Source organism: Acomys minous (assembly GCF_964271855.1).
Source record: "Acomys minous genome assembly, chromosome: 9".
Taxonomy (NCBI): Eukaryota; Metazoa; Chordata; class Mammalia; order Rodentia; family Muridae; genus Acomys; species Acomys minous.
Genome location: NC_140490.1, coordinates 67,917,208 through 67,934,888, shown reverse-complemented (window position 1 = coordinate 67,934,888; position 17,681 = coordinate 67,917,208). Strand labels below are relative to the sequence as shown.

General features: G+C 44.8%; 1 protein-coding gene across 6 annotated transcripts in view; it reads left to right on the top strand.

The window, feature by feature from the left end:
* RIPOR2 (RHO family interacting cell polarization regulator 2) overlaps positions 1-17,681 on the top strand; it is a 209,912-nt gene that overhangs the window by 139,750 nt on the left and 52,481 nt on the right. For all 6 annotated transcript variants that reach the window (XM_084794026.1, XM_084794029.1, XM_084794027.1 and 3 more), the window contains exons 2-5: positions 10,875-11,001; positions 12,677-12,832; positions 15,018-15,096; positions 16,720-16,743. In XM_084794026.1, coding sequence (XP_084650152.1) covers positions 10,875-11,001; positions 12,677-12,832; positions 15,018-15,096; positions 16,720-16,743 — 386 coding nt within the window. The remainder of the gene's footprint in view (positions 1-10,874; positions 11,002-12,676; positions 12,833-15,017; positions 15,097-16,719; positions 16,744-17,681) is intronic.

The following is a 17,681-nucleotide window of genomic DNA, read 5'->3' as shown; positions in this document are numbered from 1 at the left end:
AAGAGAGCACGTCTATAAGCCTCTGGGAAGCCACTTAACTTTGAACCTACTGGCATACAATAGCGTGCGCGTGCGCGCGCGCACACACACACACACACACACACACACACACACACACACACACACACGCCTCAGACTATTTAGCTGAGCATAGAGGCATACACCTTTAATCCGAGCTCTCAGGAGGCAGACAAGTGGATCTCTGTGAGTTCAAAGTCAGCCTCATCTGCATAGTAAGTTCCATAGTGAACTACATAGTGAGACCCTGTTGTTTTTTTTTTTTTTTTAATTGGACTAACTCTGAAGCTAGGTTGTTCTGCAATTAAGCAGTTAGTTGGCATTTTCATTCTCCAAACATACACACATTTATTTATTTATTTATTGTTTGTTTGTTTGTTTGTTTGTGGCCAGTTATCCTTCATTCAGTAATAATTAACATGATTTCAAATGAATCACCACAAATTTTAGATCAAGGTAAAATTATCAACCAGATTTATTTCAAGACAGAAAATTAAGTAAAGACAGCAGATCCATCCGCTCTCTCCGAGTGCATGGTGACTGGAGAGTAAACATTCAGCTGACTCATTCCCTCAGGGGAAACAGAATCCTACTTGTGTGTGCTAAGAGAAATCTAAATGCAAAAGCTGGGTGTGGTGGCTCACACCTGTAATCAAGTAATCTAGGCACTTAGAAGACTAAGGCAGGGGGATTGCCATAAGCTCAGAGTCAGTCAGAACTACATAGTGAATTCCAGGCCAGCCCTGAGCTAAAAAGAGAAACAATTGGAGAGAGAGAGAGAGAGAGAGAGAAAGAGAGAGAGAGAGAGAGAGAGAGAGAGAGAGAGAGAGAGAGAGAGAATATTAAAATATCAAAGTAAGCAAGCATTTATGGTTTTATCAAATTGTAGCACAAATACAGGTGAGCACTGCTCTTGTCGCACATTCACACCAACATCAATATCCCCTTGACAGCTAATACTTTTCATAATAATTCCAAGTTTCAAGAAGTTTTTATTACTATAAATTTACAATTACATAAGCAGGTCACTCCAATAGCTAACAATATTGAAGTCAATCAGAACACACCGGAAGTTGGACTTCTAGAGACTACCTGATGCAATCAAAGAGATGAAATGGGGCCAGAGAGCTGGACCAGCAGGTGAGCAGTGTGCCTGCTGCTCCTGTGGAGGAAGGGTTTAGCTCCCAGCACTCACAGCTGCCTATAACCCCAGCTCCAGGGGATCCAATGCCTTCTTCTGGCCTCCAGGACCACCTGCGTATACAGACACATAACTAAATCATCAAATACATTTTTAAAAGAAAATTAAATAAACTAGGTTATGAGCTAATTTCTTATTCACAAACAGCCAAAAAGTAGGAGAGAATAATTAGTCTTCCCACATGAATTCTTGAGGCTTCCCTCTCCTGGGTGGGCCCTCACTTTTTTTTCCATCCTTTTTTTTTTTTTTTTTTATTCTCTCACACAATATATCCCAGCCATAGTTTCCCCTCCCTCCATTCCTCAAGCCCTCACTATCTTAAGGGTAGAAAAATAAAAGGGAAGTCCAGTGGCCAAAGCAAGAAAGAAATCCGATTGCATCTTATGATGATCTGCAGTTCCTTCTCAACCCCCTAACAGCCCCGCCCCCAAGTACTGGAGATTGAACCCAGGGCCTCACACACACAGAGCAAACCCTGTACCGCTGAACTACACTCCTAGCCCTGCAGGCCCATTTTTAAGCCCCTCTGAGCAGTGCTGCATATGTACGCAGATCTATAATGAGACGGCTGAATACTAAGCATGGAGATGCTGCTTTTGAAGTGTTGTCATAACAACAGGAATAAAATGATGAATTAACCCCAGTTCGAAAGGAACGGCTTTAGACTTTACTATTGCTGACCAGCTCAGACGCAGGCCGTTATCGGTCGTTTTTGCTATGTCCACAGTTGTAGCTGTATTGACATCTCAGAACCGCCCCCCTGTGCTCTGTCAGTTAGTTCAGTTTACTTAATATATGTTAACATGGCTATAGACAGCTGATGACTTCTGGACACGGACGAGTCTTTTGGGGATGGGGAGGTGGGGATGGAGTAAGGGAGGTATGGCTCCTGGTAAGTGGTCCATGCTCCAGTGAGTGGCCCACATTCATGCACAGATGGGCAGCACTACTGGGACTCAGTGGGTGAAAAAAGAATGAGGGAGGAAGAGAAAGAGGAACAGGAACAGGAGGGAGCTGGAAAGACAGATGGTTCAACAGTTAAGAGCACTTGCTGCCCAATCATAAGGACCAGATTTAGACCCCAGCATCCATGTCAGGTACCTCAAAAATGCCTGTAACACTAGCTCCAAGGGGTCTGATGTTCTCGTCTGACCTTCATGGGCACCCACAAATATGTACGTATACACTCACACACACAAAAATAACACAATAAATCTTCTTTTAAAAGGACAATAATGAAGTTGCAAGGGGGACCTGTTGCGGGTGGCTGGGGCAACTGGGGAGGGGAGTGGCTACCATCTTAATCCATTTGTATTTATATATAAAATTCTCAAAGAATAAATAAATAAAATAATGCAACATAAAAATAAGAGGAAGTGGAAAAGCGGTATGCCCACAGAGACAATAGCAGGCCCTACGAAAAGATTTTACTTAAGATAAATTCCTGCCCATTCTTTAACATGAAACGAAGCACATAGCTTTATGTATAAGAACACAGATTCATTTTCTACCTGACTCCTGTCCCATTAATGAATGCCAGTCTTTATCAGGCCCACAATTTGCAATTACACTTCTTAACGCACTGTTGGGCATGTTCTCCTAGAACCCAACAGCAGTCTCTGCTTAGCGTTTCCAAGAGGAAGGTCAGTTCTGGTGAGAACAATAAGACATAGGCACTTGTCAAAAAAAACAAATGGTAGTTTTAGTAAAGGCAAAAAGCACGGGAGAGAGCATGGCAGTCTCACTTTGAGGTCAGTCCTTATTGAAGGAGTGCCCAGCACCAGTGATGGTCAGGCTGAATGTGGATCTGCTGGGAGGAGCCGATTTTCTCCTACACCTCGATGTTGTTTTTCAATCTGATGATCAAAAAAAAAAAAAAAAAAAAAAAAAGGGTTCATGGTGGGTGTGTTTTTCTCTCAGCAGGATCAGCCAAGCTGTCTCCAAAACCATGTTCCCAAGTCACATTCCGCTTTTGATACCCATGGGTTTAAAAGGGAAAAAAAGGCAAAATTACTTATTATTACAAAGAGCCTGAGCTGCCTTTAAGTGCACAGTGCTCTTGCCTTCCAGCCCGCTTTGATGTGTCGTGTGTGCTCAGTGAAGTCCTGCGAGTGTTCTAGGCTTTGCATTTTAAAATGAGTGATGACAACCTTAGTCAGAATCAACCCAGCCCCTCCAGAGACTTAAGTGGGTTTTGTGTCCTGAATCATTTCTCTTCTAATTACCGCGAGGCCAGCTGCTACTCCCTGCATTTATTTAATCCACCAGAACGGAAGAAGGGGCCGAATCCTCATTTTCCCCAGGGCTGAAGCACACTGTCAATTATCTAGAAGTTCCTACAACTGACTAAGGCGATGAATAGACGGGCTGTTAGCGTTTCTTCTTCGCTCTTCACATGACTCAGGCAGACACTCAAAATAGCTTCCACATACTGTACTGTGCTGTCATCTTTGGGGAGAGGATGTAGGAGAAAGAATGGGGACAGCAGATTACTTCCTCACTGTGCATGTTCTCAGCTGTGAAATGCTCACGGGCTTATAATGGGCAAGCTCCACTTGATTGACGAAGCTCAAATGTCTCCTCATATTGCAATTCTAGGTAACAGAAAAGACCTTTGCCCCAAATTGGCCATGCACTTATCTCCTTGAGGCAACCTTGGTAACTTAGGACAAGAAAAAACAGGGCTTACATGGGTAAACTGAGTAAAACTGGTCAACCTGGCCCCAAAGCCAAGTTTTGTTTTGGGTTTTTTTCTTTGTTTGGTCTTGCCCTCTACACTGGGCATCAACGATAGCTTACAAGATAGCAGGCAACTCTCAATTACAGTCTGATGGCACATGCCTGTAAGTCCTGCATTTGGAATCTGAAACAGACAGAGGACTACAAGTCCAAAACCAGCCTGGACTACGTACTGAGACCCGTCTCAAAAAAGAAAGAAAGAAAGAAAGAAAGAAAGAAAGAAAGAAAGAAAGAAGGAAAGAAAGAAGAAAAGAAAGCCTAACAAACAAAAAACAGTTGAGTCTTTCTTAAGATAATAGTAGTAGATTATGACCCAATTGAAAATAAGAATCTATGGGTTCATATTAACAATAAACTAACTGGTTAAGGAATACAAGGAGTAGGGAAAGCCCCTTCTTATACACCGAGGAATGATGGAATCCAAAGAGGCCATTAAGACACCATCACAGTTATAATTGACTGGAGCAAGAATCAGCAAATGGCTTACAGTTCAGCAGGGTTGACTGGAGAATGAGACTTAAGAATCCACCCGTGTGTCTCCCCGGTGCTGTGATTATGAACATACACCTCCATGCCTGCCTTTTATGTGGGTTCTGCGAATAAAACTCTGTCCTCCTGCTTACATGTGAAGCACTTAGCCAACTGTTAGCTCTCCGCTGTCTTGTCCTGTTAAACAGGAGTTTTCCCATCTGTGGAGATGTTAGTAGTTTAGAAAGACCCAAGTGGTCTTGTGACTTCAAGATTGGAGGATGTTTCATTCTCACTGGAAATGCCTAACACTCGCATTAAAATGGAGAGTACAGGCTAGCAAGATGAGCCAGGTGAACACTTGCTACAAAGCTGAGATGACCTGACTTTGGCTCCTAAGGACCCACAAAGTAGAGGGGGAGAACCTATCTATGCCTACAAATTGTCCTCTGACCTTCCCACACATGTGCCATGGAAAGTGCATACATACGAGCTTTCTCTGTTTCGCAAATACAGAGCCTGGATCTGCCCAATGATGCCATTTGCTTACAAGGCCTATGCACACGCCGTGGTCCCTTCGGACCATCTGCTTGCCAAGGAGTGAGGTTACAGAAAGTCACTTATGTATTCCTCCATCCATTTTTATCATGGCTGGAATTTGTCATCTGTTTGACAGTGTTGAGATCTGAGAAACAATTATTGGCATCGCATTGGTTTATTTTTAAAGTAGCAATGCCTTTTTAAAAAGCAGGTAATGGAGGTAGGCCTGTAATCCTAGCACTCAGGGAGGCAGAGACAGGCAGATCTCTGTAAGTTCAAGGCCAGCCCAGTCTACAAAGCGAATTCAGGACAGCCAAGACTGTTATGCAGAGAAACTGTCAATAAACAAAACAAAACAAAACAAAAAAAGGAGGTAATGGGGGCTGGAGATCTGGCAGCTCCTCCAGATGACACAGCTTCTGTCAGAACTCACACGGCAGCTCACAACCATCTGTAACTCGGGGCATGTGAAGTCCCCTCTGTCTTTCAAGGGTGCATAGTGCACAAACGCACTGAGGCAGAACAAACATATAAAAAAAATAATCTAAAAACATAGGCGATGGCCTAAATACATCTCCTTTTCTTAAAGATTAGTCAGCCCTGTAATGGGGGCCTTGTAGATGTGGAGTAAGTGGACACCTATTTTTAGGATTCATCTCAAACAATCATCTAGCATAGCAGGCTATTTACATTGGGCTCACATGCTTATTGAGACAACTGAATTATACTTCTGCACTTGACCGAGATGCGCAGGAACATAAACAGTAGGGCACACTGTTAGAGAAGGAGGGACCTGCCAGGCATGAAGAAATGACTCAGAGATCAGTAGGCCCAGTGTGCTGCCTGTGACGTGGCCTTGCTAGGAAAAGGAGCAACTTCCTAGGGTCATTCTATGCTTGGGGGAGGTGTCCATCTCACCCCCAGTGTTTCCTTTTCTTGCCCTCATCTCTTGGGACTTATGATAAATTTTCTGGAAATTGATGATGACTTTTAAGTCAACCTTATTGATCTGAAATTCCTCAGCCATAACATTTACTCATCTTATGTTTCTGGCGTGGCTCTTAATAAATGTACATCATCCCATATTTAAAATTATTTATTCATCTGCCTATATTCATCTTCCTTTATGTTTTGCTGCAGTGTAGGGAGTGGAGCCGGAGGCTTTGCACATCCTAGACAAGATGTCTATGATCCCAACATATCACAGTAGAATTCTAGCTTCTACCATACTCCAGAAATTCTCTGCACCTCCCGAGTGTTTCTAGCCGTGGCCTCCAGACATCAACTGAAGCGATCGCATCGTTGTTGCTGCGGCTAGCGTTTCAGCTGTGTTGTCTCCGGGCCTTGGCCTTTGTGGGGCTAGCGTAGGTAGCTTCAGAACTTTGATGGTGCTTGATTTCTCACTGGACCTTTGTCCGTGAGCCATTCTTCAGCAGGAGCAGAGATGTCCCTCTTCTTGTCACTTGGACATCAAGGATGTCTGTTCTCTGACGTCATCGTGGATGTTTCATGATTGCCTCTTTACGCTCCTCGGGGATTTGCTTACACAGGAGAAGGAAAGCCCATGAGCGTCAAGGAGATCACTTGCCACTTCTTAGGTTCCATGGGGTGCTATCTTACAGCTGGAACACAAGTGGATGTGATGCTCCCCTCTGTCCCTTGCAGGGCTTACCTTTGCCCATGGCCAAACTCTCTCCATCTTAAAGTCAGAAATAGAAACATATGTAATGCCGTCTATGTGGGTTTCCTTTTACTGACCAAAGAAGAACGTGGGTTAACTTGTGTGTGTGTCCTTTTAAAACGGGTTAAGACAAAAGTTAATGTGTGAAACCCAGCCTCTAAAGAACTTTAGAAAAAAAGCTTGCTAGGAAAAGCAGCATGCAATAGTTAGCATGCAGTGTGCACCATGGTCATGCTTGCAGGGAGAGGGGAGAGTTGAAAAGTATACAAATTCCACTGTGGTCCTGTGGGCAGTGAGAACAACATGGTCCTTCCTTCTGGTTCCTGTCCCTGCCTTTGCTCTGCTCTTCTCTGTTTTCCTGATGTTGGAGATCGTTTTGATGCCTATGAAACTTAAAAAAAAAAAAAAAAAAAAAAAAAAAAAAACAAGAACCCAGCTATTTCTGTTTCCTTCGTGCATTTCAATGTTGTTACATCAACAAAGCCTTCTGCCTCTGGCTGTCTGCTTGGTTTGCTCCTTGCTCTGTTTTATCAAAGGTTCTCAGTGCTTCTGCTTTGAGCTCCTTGGTGTGAAGAGCCCTCCCTGGCAGCCATGAGCAAGTCTGCAGGAGATCTGCCCCTTGTCATAACTAACTCAGTACTAGAGGAGCTGTTGGCATTTGAGGAGAGAAATATGTAAACACAAGCTGACCCAACCATAGCGTGTTTTGTAATTCTGAATGCCAGCTAATAAAGCCATAACACAATGTAGAACCCAGGCTGGCTTCTCAGACATCTTCCCATCCCTTCTGGTGGCATTAATGAGCTACAGTTGGGACCACTGTACGGGCAACTTCGACAGATATTTTTCATCGTCTCCAAGCAGGAAGCCTTCCAACAGTGACTCCTGTCATTGGCTCTTCAGCATGACATTATTTCTAAGTTCTCCAGGTAGCTCTGGTTTACAGTTCTTACCTGTCTTTTCTTGACCAATCACAACGTGAGACTTAGTTAAATGGGAGGAAATCAGCCAATCACCTTAATCTCTTTCCATCTGCCTCAGCCTCTCCTCCAACTCCTGGTTCAATGCTCTTTTCCCAAAGCTGCCTGATGAAATAATGAGCCTTCTTCTGATTCAGCCACATGATGTCCAGGTCAAGGAGTAGCCAATGGCATCACAGTGTTTATAGGATGATGTGCAAAATCTCATTATTCTAATTTCAAAAGATGCCCTTGTGTTTGTGTGTGAGAGTGCGTGTGTGCATTGATGGTTATTGCTAGGATGGAAGAGGTGAGTTGAAATTAAACCTCTCGCCCCAGCCATGCTCCTGAAAGTTACCCACTCCCCACAGGAAGTTAGTAAGAAGTTCCTGAATAACGTATTGTCTCCCAAAGCATGTATATCCGAAGGTACTGCAGAACCACCTGCTCTTAGATGCTTTTGTCCTCATGACAGAGAGGAGAAATGAGCAGATTTGACACTCTAGGACACAGGTTTTGTAATGTAACATTTCATTCACCTATAACACCAGAATTTTGCAGGTGGGGGCTTAAGACTGAGTAGCAAATGAGGCATAGTAGACAATTATCCCAGTACTCAGGAGGCTGAGGCCAAGCCTGGGCCAGCCTGAGCTTTATAGCAATACCCAGCCTCAAAACAAATGAATGAATATAAAATAAAATGAAGAATAAAATTTAAGAAAACATTTTGGGTTTATTAAGCTGTAACGCTGTTCTAAGTTTTACACTTTACCCAACATGAAGGATTTCCCTTTGCTCTCTTATTCTCCTCTTTGTTTCAAGCCTATCTTAGTGCAACTAATTGTGTAATGGAAACTTCTCAGGCAGCGTCTTCCCAGCTCACCAGAGGGACCATTGGAACAGCGGTATACACAAGTCATTTCCTATATTAATTAGCCTAGAATGTCTGAGGCTTGGAGCCAGGTTACTGTAGCTTAATCTACAGATGCAAAGAATAAGAGAAAAAACAATCTTCTTGGGTTTTTTAAAGTGAAATTTCAGCATACTTATACTGTAGTGCATGGAACACAGGTGGCAGGCTCATCCGCGGGTGAGACCAGCCATCTCTGCACAGCAAGTTCCAGGCCAGCCCGGACTGCTACAATTCCAGCTCTTTGAAGGCTTAGGCAGGAGAATTGATATGAGTTCAAAGTCACTCTGGGTGCCTGAGTGAGTTCTAAGCTATGTTGGGCTACATAGTGAGACCCTGTATCAAAACACCCACACCACAAACAAAATAACAAAATATATACACATAATTTCTAGAAAGTCTGAGACAGTTAAATATTTTAACTAGCTTTAAGGTTTGTTGGTTCGTTTGTTTTTAATCAAATGTCTGTGCTTCTTTAGACCTGTTGAGCAATTTACAGATGAGACACAATGAGATTTGTCAACCTGGGGCCACAGAGAAGGCTCCGTCATTAAAAGCACTGGTTGCTCTTCCAAAGGGCCTGGGTTCAATTCCCAGCACCCATATGGCAGCTCACAACTGTCTGTAACTCTGGTTCCAGGGGCTCTGGCGTCAGTCTTCTGGTCTCAGTTAGCACTCCTAGCTTGTGGTGGTACACAGACATATTCTCAGGCAAAAGAACCATACACATAAGATAATAACAAAAAAGTAAAAGTATTTGTCAAGTTGAGACTTATATGAGATGAGTCTATTACATATTTCTATTTCACTACATTAGAATTTCTAAAGAAGCCTTTCTGTCTTTGGCAGCTATGAGGCTTTGTCCCATCCCATGGAAAAGCCTGCTTACTGCCCATGCCCAGACTGACCTCCCTGTGGGTGAGCACCTCGTTCCCTGCAGTTAGACACATGTCTCCCGGAGGGGTAAAGATTTAAACCCCTGCTTCAGTGTGGAGGGGAGTCTGCTGTCTGAGGGGTTAGCTGTTCTCTCTTACTCCTAGGGTCCTTAAAGAGCAATGGGTGACACTCCCCAAACCCACCAACAACTGGTGTGTCTCCCTTGGGAGGTTTCAGTGTGAACACTCACCTATTCCAGCTAACTCAGGCCCTGCCCACGATGATGTCACCTGCTGGGACAATGGCACATGCTTTGAAGCTGTCTGGTTGGCGGTGGGTAGGGTTACCTCAGTTCTAGGACAGTCCCTTGGGGGACTAACCTTGGGCTGGAGTTGCGTTTTGACACTGCACCTTAGTCTGTCACAGAGAAACTTCACAAAGCCAGACAACTGAAGAAAGGATCAAAAAGGATGGAGTATGCTGTGGGCCTTCTTATCTGAGGCAGATTATCACTCCTTTTGTGGGCACTCCTTCTGCCCTTCCCTGTTTGCCCAGCAGCACAGTGATACAATGTTACCTATCCAAATAAGGAGAGAAACGGGGAGACTTTAAATGAGTTCGTCTTTTTAAAAAAAAAACCTCCCGTTACCTTGCATTTTCCACCTTCTGCACAAAATCCCATCTGCAGGCTTGACTACGTTCTGAATTTCAGCTTGGACTGTCTGAAACGTTGATGGTGGCTCATCTGTGCAGTGCTGTCATAACTGAATGGACAGATTGATCACAAATGTTCTTATCTTTAGTAAACCTTGGTTGAACCTAAGAAAGGGGAGGGTGAAGGAGAAGGAAGAGAAGAAAAGGAAGGGAAGGAGAAGGAGGGAGGCAGGAAGGGAGGGAGGGAGGGAGGGGGGGGGGAGGAAAAGAACGCCTAAAGGAAACAGACATGGGTTGGGAAGGTGGGAACGGCCCACTTGCTGGGCGGGCTTGAGGATAAAATGTCAATCACTGGAACCCACATAAACGCTGGGCAGGCATAGCAGCCGGCCTATAATCCCAGCATTGGGAAGCTGAAAACTGATCCTCGGAGCAAGCTGCCTAAGTACACTGCCGTATTGTCAGTTTCTGCATGCAGCTGAGAGGCTGACACAAACAGTAAGATGAACACATTCTAGGAAGAATGTCCACATATATACACATACATGCAAACACACATAAAAACATGGGTATCATATACACATAACTCCCCCCCCACACACACACGCACACAAAGAAAACTTAAGTGGTAGTAATTTTGTGGGTTCGTGTTTATTTTTGGTCTGAGTGGATGAGTATCTTTTTAGGAAAGTCTCAAAAGCATTTCATGGCCCTCGTGGCCAGGACCTCGTGAGTCACTTCACCTTGTCACACCTCTGAATGTTGACGAGCTCAGTGTTTGTGTGTGAACTGCCTGGCAGTTACCATGATCTTCCTTCTGCCTTGCAGGACTACCAACCAGGCTCCCAGAAATCATGCTGGTGGGACCACAGTCCTTCTCACCTGGAGGACCCAATGGCATCATCCGGAGCCAGTCCTTCGCAGGTTTTAGCGGCCTGCAGGAAAGGCGATCCAGGCGAGTGCTGGGTGTTCCTCCTGGGATGCTGTAGAAAGAGGCAGGGGCTGAAGAGTGTCCCTGGCTGACATGCATGAAGTGTATGTGGTAGCTAATGACTTCTTCATGGAACAGATGATGCACCTAGTATTAAGTGATATGATCTCTGGCATTTATAACTCCTTGTGCAAAGACGTATGAGGATTTAGGATGAGCTGTCCCTTCATCTGAACACATACATGTGCACACACGTATACATACCCTTAAGTGGCTGGTTCATCCTAGCTATTATGAGCCATCATGTCCTCACTTTTCAGGACACGACCACTCCAAGGTATGGTTGAGAGGAAGGTTTTTAATGTAGATATGAGGGAGAGTGCAGCCAGCGGCATCTGGAAGAGCCAAAGAGAGAAAGTAACACACTGAGAAAGGCCAGCAGGGTGAAGTAGGCCATGTGAAGGGGTGTGTGGTGGGGAAGCGGGAGAAGGGGCAGAGAGCAAGGGGAACCGAGAGAGCGCTGAGTGCGGCTGAAATGGCGGGGTTCTATGGGGATCAGAAGCTGGGCGGGGGGCGCGGGGTGAGGAGAGGGAAGCCCTGAGCTGGAGAACCTTAGCGTTGGGAGCAGGGCGAGAAGAGCCAGGATGCCAGCATGGACTCTGGAACAGGTATTTGCAGTGCCGAGAGAGCCTGGAGGCCAGCACTGCACTTTGCTATGCTAACAGGCACCGCAGTCAGGCAAGGAGCTAAAGGTGTTGACTCCTCCCTGCCTCCCTCCCAACCCTTTTTAGAGCACACTTTTCATTACTTTCCTCTTCTGGAGACTGTGTTTGGTGTGAAATTGCGCAGCGGATAAAGTCTATGCCTCACAGGGTGACTCTGGGGAGCTGATGTCACTCGTGTGGGGGTTGGGAAATGAGGCTCCAGCTTCCCTGGAGTCTCTTCCTCTCATAAAACTAACGAAACACAGAGAGTGAGAGGGTAACATACAAGAAAACTCATGCTTGGTTTTTCTGAAGGATGAAGCTCTCCCTTTTTCAGGTTCAGAGAGACAGTGTGTGATGATGATGATGATGATGATGATGATGATGATGATGATGTGAAGAGTGATAAAGGATGACACCCAAACAGCTTCTAGCCGCATGCACTGCACCTGCGCATACACTCACAGACCTGGACACACAAAAAAAATTAAAGTAAAATAACATAAATACTACTTCAAGGACAGCTCTAAGTACAGGCTACATGTGTTTCTGTTTAATGTCCTAGGACATTACCTATTTGTCATGCCTTGGCACTTTACCCACAAGGTGTTGCTCGTGTCCTAGCGAGACATAAGTTTGCATCTAATATTATGCAATGATGTTTCTTTTCCTTTGCTTGGATATAACTTCTGCCTGTTCCTTGTTTCCACCCGGAACCATTTATCCCTGGCTCCTTCTGACCTAAACCACAAGAGCACCCTCAAAAGGCATACATCTCAAAGCCAGGCTGCCTCCGGGGTGGCTTCTGCTCAGCAAAGCTTTCAGCAAGCAAACATCAAGAAACAAAATGTGTCCAGTTGGGATCTGTTGACATTCAGGGCCATGTTACCTTCGTCCAGGGCACTAGGATGAGGGGGAGACAATTTAACAGGCGTTTCTCTCGTGGGTCTTTTGGTGCCTGAGGCTCACAGTTTCCTTCTTTTCTCTTTCCTTAGGTGTAACTCCTTCATTGAAAATGCCTCTGCTCTCAAGAAGCCTCAGGCCAAGCTGAAGAAAATGCACAATCTAGGGCACAAAAATAACAACACCCCAAAAGAGCCTCAGCCTAAGAGAGTAGAAGAAGTCTACAGGGCCTTGAAAAATGGACTCGAGTAAGAATAATAGACTTGACAGTATACCTTTGGGGAAGATCTTTTTTCTTCCTAAAATGACCATTTTCTTTCCTAAAAGCTAGTAGTCTTAGGAAACCATTTTGAACCAGCCATGCGGGTTGTGCTATTTTATCCTGTTGTTTGGTTTTGAAGTAGAGTCTTGTGCAGCTCAGATTGGCCCTGAACTCAGTTTGTAGACCTTGCAGCTCTGATCCCCTGACTCTACCTGCCAAGTACTGGGACTGCAGAAGGAAAAAGTGTGCCAGCACACTTTACTGGGTGTTTCCTTCTTGTTTTATTGCTGAGGCAGCTTTTAATAAGTGTCACAGATGGGAGACCATTTGTAACTGCGCGCCGAATCCATGACGCTGAAGCACACTTGACAACAGTAGTGTGTTCATGCAGACAATAGTGGACAGCCATAGCTGCACTAGAGAGTGCTATACACGGGTTCTGGGCCAAGTGTGGTGGGTCATACCTGGAATTCTACCCATTGCTCAGGAGGCCAAGGCAGGAGGATCATCCAAAGTTCACACTCAGCCTGCGTGACATAGCATACAACCCGCCTCAAACACACATACACAGGATCCAGAGGGTCCTAGAAACCTACAAGAAGAACATTATGATGGGCAGATCTGGGCCCAGGGGCCCTGCTCAAACTATGGCACCAGCCAAGGACAATATATACAGTAAACTTAGCCAATGGACAGGACATTCTCCACAATTGAGTGGAGAGTGAGGTCTGACTTTTACACGAACTCTGGTGCCCCATATGTAACCATGTCCCTTGGATGGGGAGGCCTGGTGGCACTCAAAGGAAGCATATGAGCATATACAGGGGGAGGAGGTCCCCCTCGGTCATAGTCATAAGGAGGGGAGTAAGGAGAAAATGGGATGGAGGGAGGAACAGGAGGATACAAGGGATGAGATAACAATTTAGATATAATATGAATAAATTAATAAAATATATTAAAACACACACATACACACACAAATAGCTTGCAAAACATTATGAAACCTTCCTGCATGTGTTAAAAGGACAGCCTTTCCAGAAGAAATGGTGTCTAGCATTTGGTAAGGCACCTACTGTCGCTACTGGCTTTAACTAGACAAAACTATGTGGCCCAGGTCCTGTCGTCTACCTCTTCCCTCCCAGTCACCCCCTCATTTCTGGATTTTTCAGCCTCAAAAGAGCACAAACACACACACACACACACACACACACACACACACACACACACGTGCACGCGCGCGCGCACACACACACACACTTTTCCCCTTTCTTCAAACTAGACAGGATCAGATGCAACTACTAGTGCTTTCAAATGCTCCCCAGCCACAGAGCAAAGTGTTGATTATTTTCTCAAGAGGAGAGAGGGGGCAGACGGGGTCTCACTCTGTAACCCAGGCTACCCTGAGAGTTACTATGGAGGCCAGGCTATCCTAGAATGCGTAATAACCTTGCTTCAGTCTCCAAGTGCTGAGCTTATAAGTGTGTCTTAGTTTGGGTTTTATTACTGTAAAGAGACACCATGACCAAGGCAACTCTTATAAAGGAAAGCATTTCATTGCGGCTGGCTTACAGTTCAGAGGTTTAGTCCATTATCATCATGGTGGGAAGCATGGCAGCATGCAGTGGAGAAGGAGCTGAGAGTTCTACATCATGATCCGCAGGCAGTAAAAGGAGACTGTGTGCCACAGTGGGCATAGCTTGAGCATAGGAGACCTCAACGGCTGCCCCCACAGTGACACACTTCCCCCACCAAAGGCACACCTCCTAACAGTGCCCCTCCCTATGGGCCAAACATTCAAACACGTGAGTCTATATGGGCTGTACCTGTTCAAACCACCACAAGGTGTAAGCCACTTCCTAAGATGCCAATTCTTTTCTTTTCTTTTTCTTTCTTTCTTTCTTTCTTTCTTTCTTTCTTTCTTTCTTTCTTTCGAGCCAGGGTTTCTCTGTGTAGCCTTGGCTGTCCTGAAGACTTGCTTTATAGACCAGGCTAGCCTCAAACTCATAGCGATCCACCTGCCTCACTAAGTGCTGGGATTACAGGTGTGCGCCCCCATGCTGGCTGAGATCCCAATTCTTAGCTGGGCCCCCTTCCCTCTCAGAAGGCAAAGGTCAGCAACTTCCCAGATCCCTCATGAACTAAGAACTCACCACAGTGTCTTACCTTTGCAGTGAGTACCTGGAATTTCACCAGACGGAGCTGGACAAGTTGACTGCTCAGTTAAAAGATATGAAAAGAAACTCTCGCCTGGTAGGTGATCATAAGGTTACTAAGGAGGGTCGGGCTTTCCTCTCCTCAATTACTGCAGGGCACGGGTAGGGAGGAGAGGAGTGTTTAAGAAAAACAGATACAAGTAGCATAGCTATTGCCTCCTGGTGTATATTTTGAAAGGAAGAATTGCTGAGCATTGTGGCCCATACCTGCAGCCCCAGAAGCAGGGAGCCTGAGGCAGGATGATAGCCAGCCTGGGCTACATTATAGGGAAACCTTGTCTCACAAAAATAAATAAATAAACAAACAAACAAATAAATAAAATAAAGCAAACCAAAAAACCCACAACAATTTGTGTAGATTGTACTTCATGATGAAATAAAGATGACAAAAGTGGTTTTTGAAAAGCCCTCTACGTGGGGCTGGAGGGATGGCTCAGCAGTTAAAACCACTGGTTGTTCTTCCAGAAGTCCTGAGTTCAGTCCCCAGCACCCGGGTGGCAGCTCATGATCCAGTGTCCTCTTCTGGACAGGCATACATGCAGACAAAGCAGTCGTATACACAAAACACATAAATACATCTTGAAAAGAAAGCTCTCAATAATGTAACAAAGTGATGGGCTCCTAGCATCTCCTTTGTGCATTCAGAATTCAAAAATAAGAACGTTTTTGCTTTGTCTTCAATTTGTAAATGTAGGCCAGTGTCCTAGTTTGCACTCTATTACCATGATAAACGCCACAGCCTAGGGCAACTTGCGGAGGAAAGGATTTATTTTTGTTTCCATCATAGAGAGAAGTCAGGGCCGGAATCTGTAGGGAGGAGCGTTTAGCTGAGGCCATGGAGGGACACACCCTTACTGTCTTCCTCCCCATGGCTTGCTCGGCCTGCCTTGTACAGCACTCAGGACCACCCACTCAGGAGTGACACCACCCACAGTAGGCAGAACCCTCCCACATTGATCATTAATTTTAAAAAAAGCCTCACGGACTCCAATCAGATGGAATTTTCTCCATTAGTGTTCCCCCTCTTCTCAGATGACCCTGGCTCGTGTCAAGTTGACCGAACTAAGCAGCACAGTCATTGACAGCTCACAGGGAAGAAAGAGAGCAAGGGGCCAGTGTGAAAGCGCCTTCGAGCCCCATTAGAATCCGTGCCACTTGACAAATGTTCTCCATTCTGATGTGTTTGTGAGGACTGATTTTGCTCATATCAAAGTATTATTTATCACACCTTAACATATCAAGGCAGCAGAAAACCCCAGGCGAGTCTGCATCCATAGACCTGCCAGCTGCATTTAACATGCGATTATCTTTCACTTTGTTGGCATATAGACTGAAATGCTTTGATGGCTTTGTTTATGAACTCTGAAAGCTACCTAGTAGAAGCCGGGCGTGGTGGCGCATGCCTTTAATGTCAGCACTTGGGAAGCAGAAGCAAGCAGATCACTGTGAGTTCAAGGCCAGCCTGGTCTACAAAAGTGAGTCCAGGACAGCCAAGGCTACACAGAGAAACCCTGTCTCAGAGGGGAAAATCCAATAGAATTTGGTGGGGTTGGTGACTCCTTCATGGGCGGTGTAGAGATGTGAGCTGAAGCACTTATTAAAGCAGGAAGCATTTCTGAAGGCAACGTGTTGTAACCGGGAGCTCCTCTTTTCATTTCAGGGCGTGCTGTACGACCTGGACAAGGTAGGCTGTTGTCTGCACTGTGGGGCTGCTGAAAGATAAAACTCTGCACTTTGACCAGTTGTCACTAAGGGGCCCTTGGGAGGATGTAAGAGTCCAGACAGAGGATGATTTTCTCATCCTGGGGGAAAAAAATCCTTTTTTTTTTTTGGTTCCGTGAAGATGATGAACATCAAAAAGGACATTCATTCAGCTCAAGGGGAAACAAGGCCCCACTGTGGGTTTACTCTGATGCCCAGGAGTCTGGAACTTGTACCTGGAGACCCTCCCCATGTGGTCTGTACATAGTAGCTGCCCTCAAATCTGAAACATGCTGGGTCAGAAAATGCCATAATTGTTTTTATACCACTGAAATGATCCCGTATATAATATTAATATGATGTTTCAAAAATTATATTATAAAAATAGAAAAAAGATTTCAGTTAAATATAGTTCTTTTGTGTAAAATATATATTCTTATATTTTTGGTTGTGAGCCTAGCCTTTAACAGCTGAGCCGTCTCTCCAGCCCAAAATATGTATTCTTATTGACAAAATTCTTCAGGCCTTTTAGAAGTGATATTTTTCAGTCACTCTCCATGCTGTTCCACATACATGGCTTTATTTTGATGCCTAATCATGGTGTATTTTCTGCAAAAATATTTTAAAGGGAAATTAAATCAAATGTATGTTACAACAATATTTATAATTCACAGGGATGGCATGAGTATCTGTGAGAGCAAATGGACAGCTATCTGTCACAGTGGACAAATAAGGGTTATAAAATACAATTCCATGTACAAAAAGCTCGTTTTAGAACACACAAAATGTCTTATGAAGAAATTTAGATATAGTCCAAATGAGACTGCTCCACTAGGAATCGAATGGATCCGCCATCTCGGTGTTAAACAAGGGATGACCATACTTAGTTCAAACTCACTTCTCAGACTAGTCAGAGTTTGG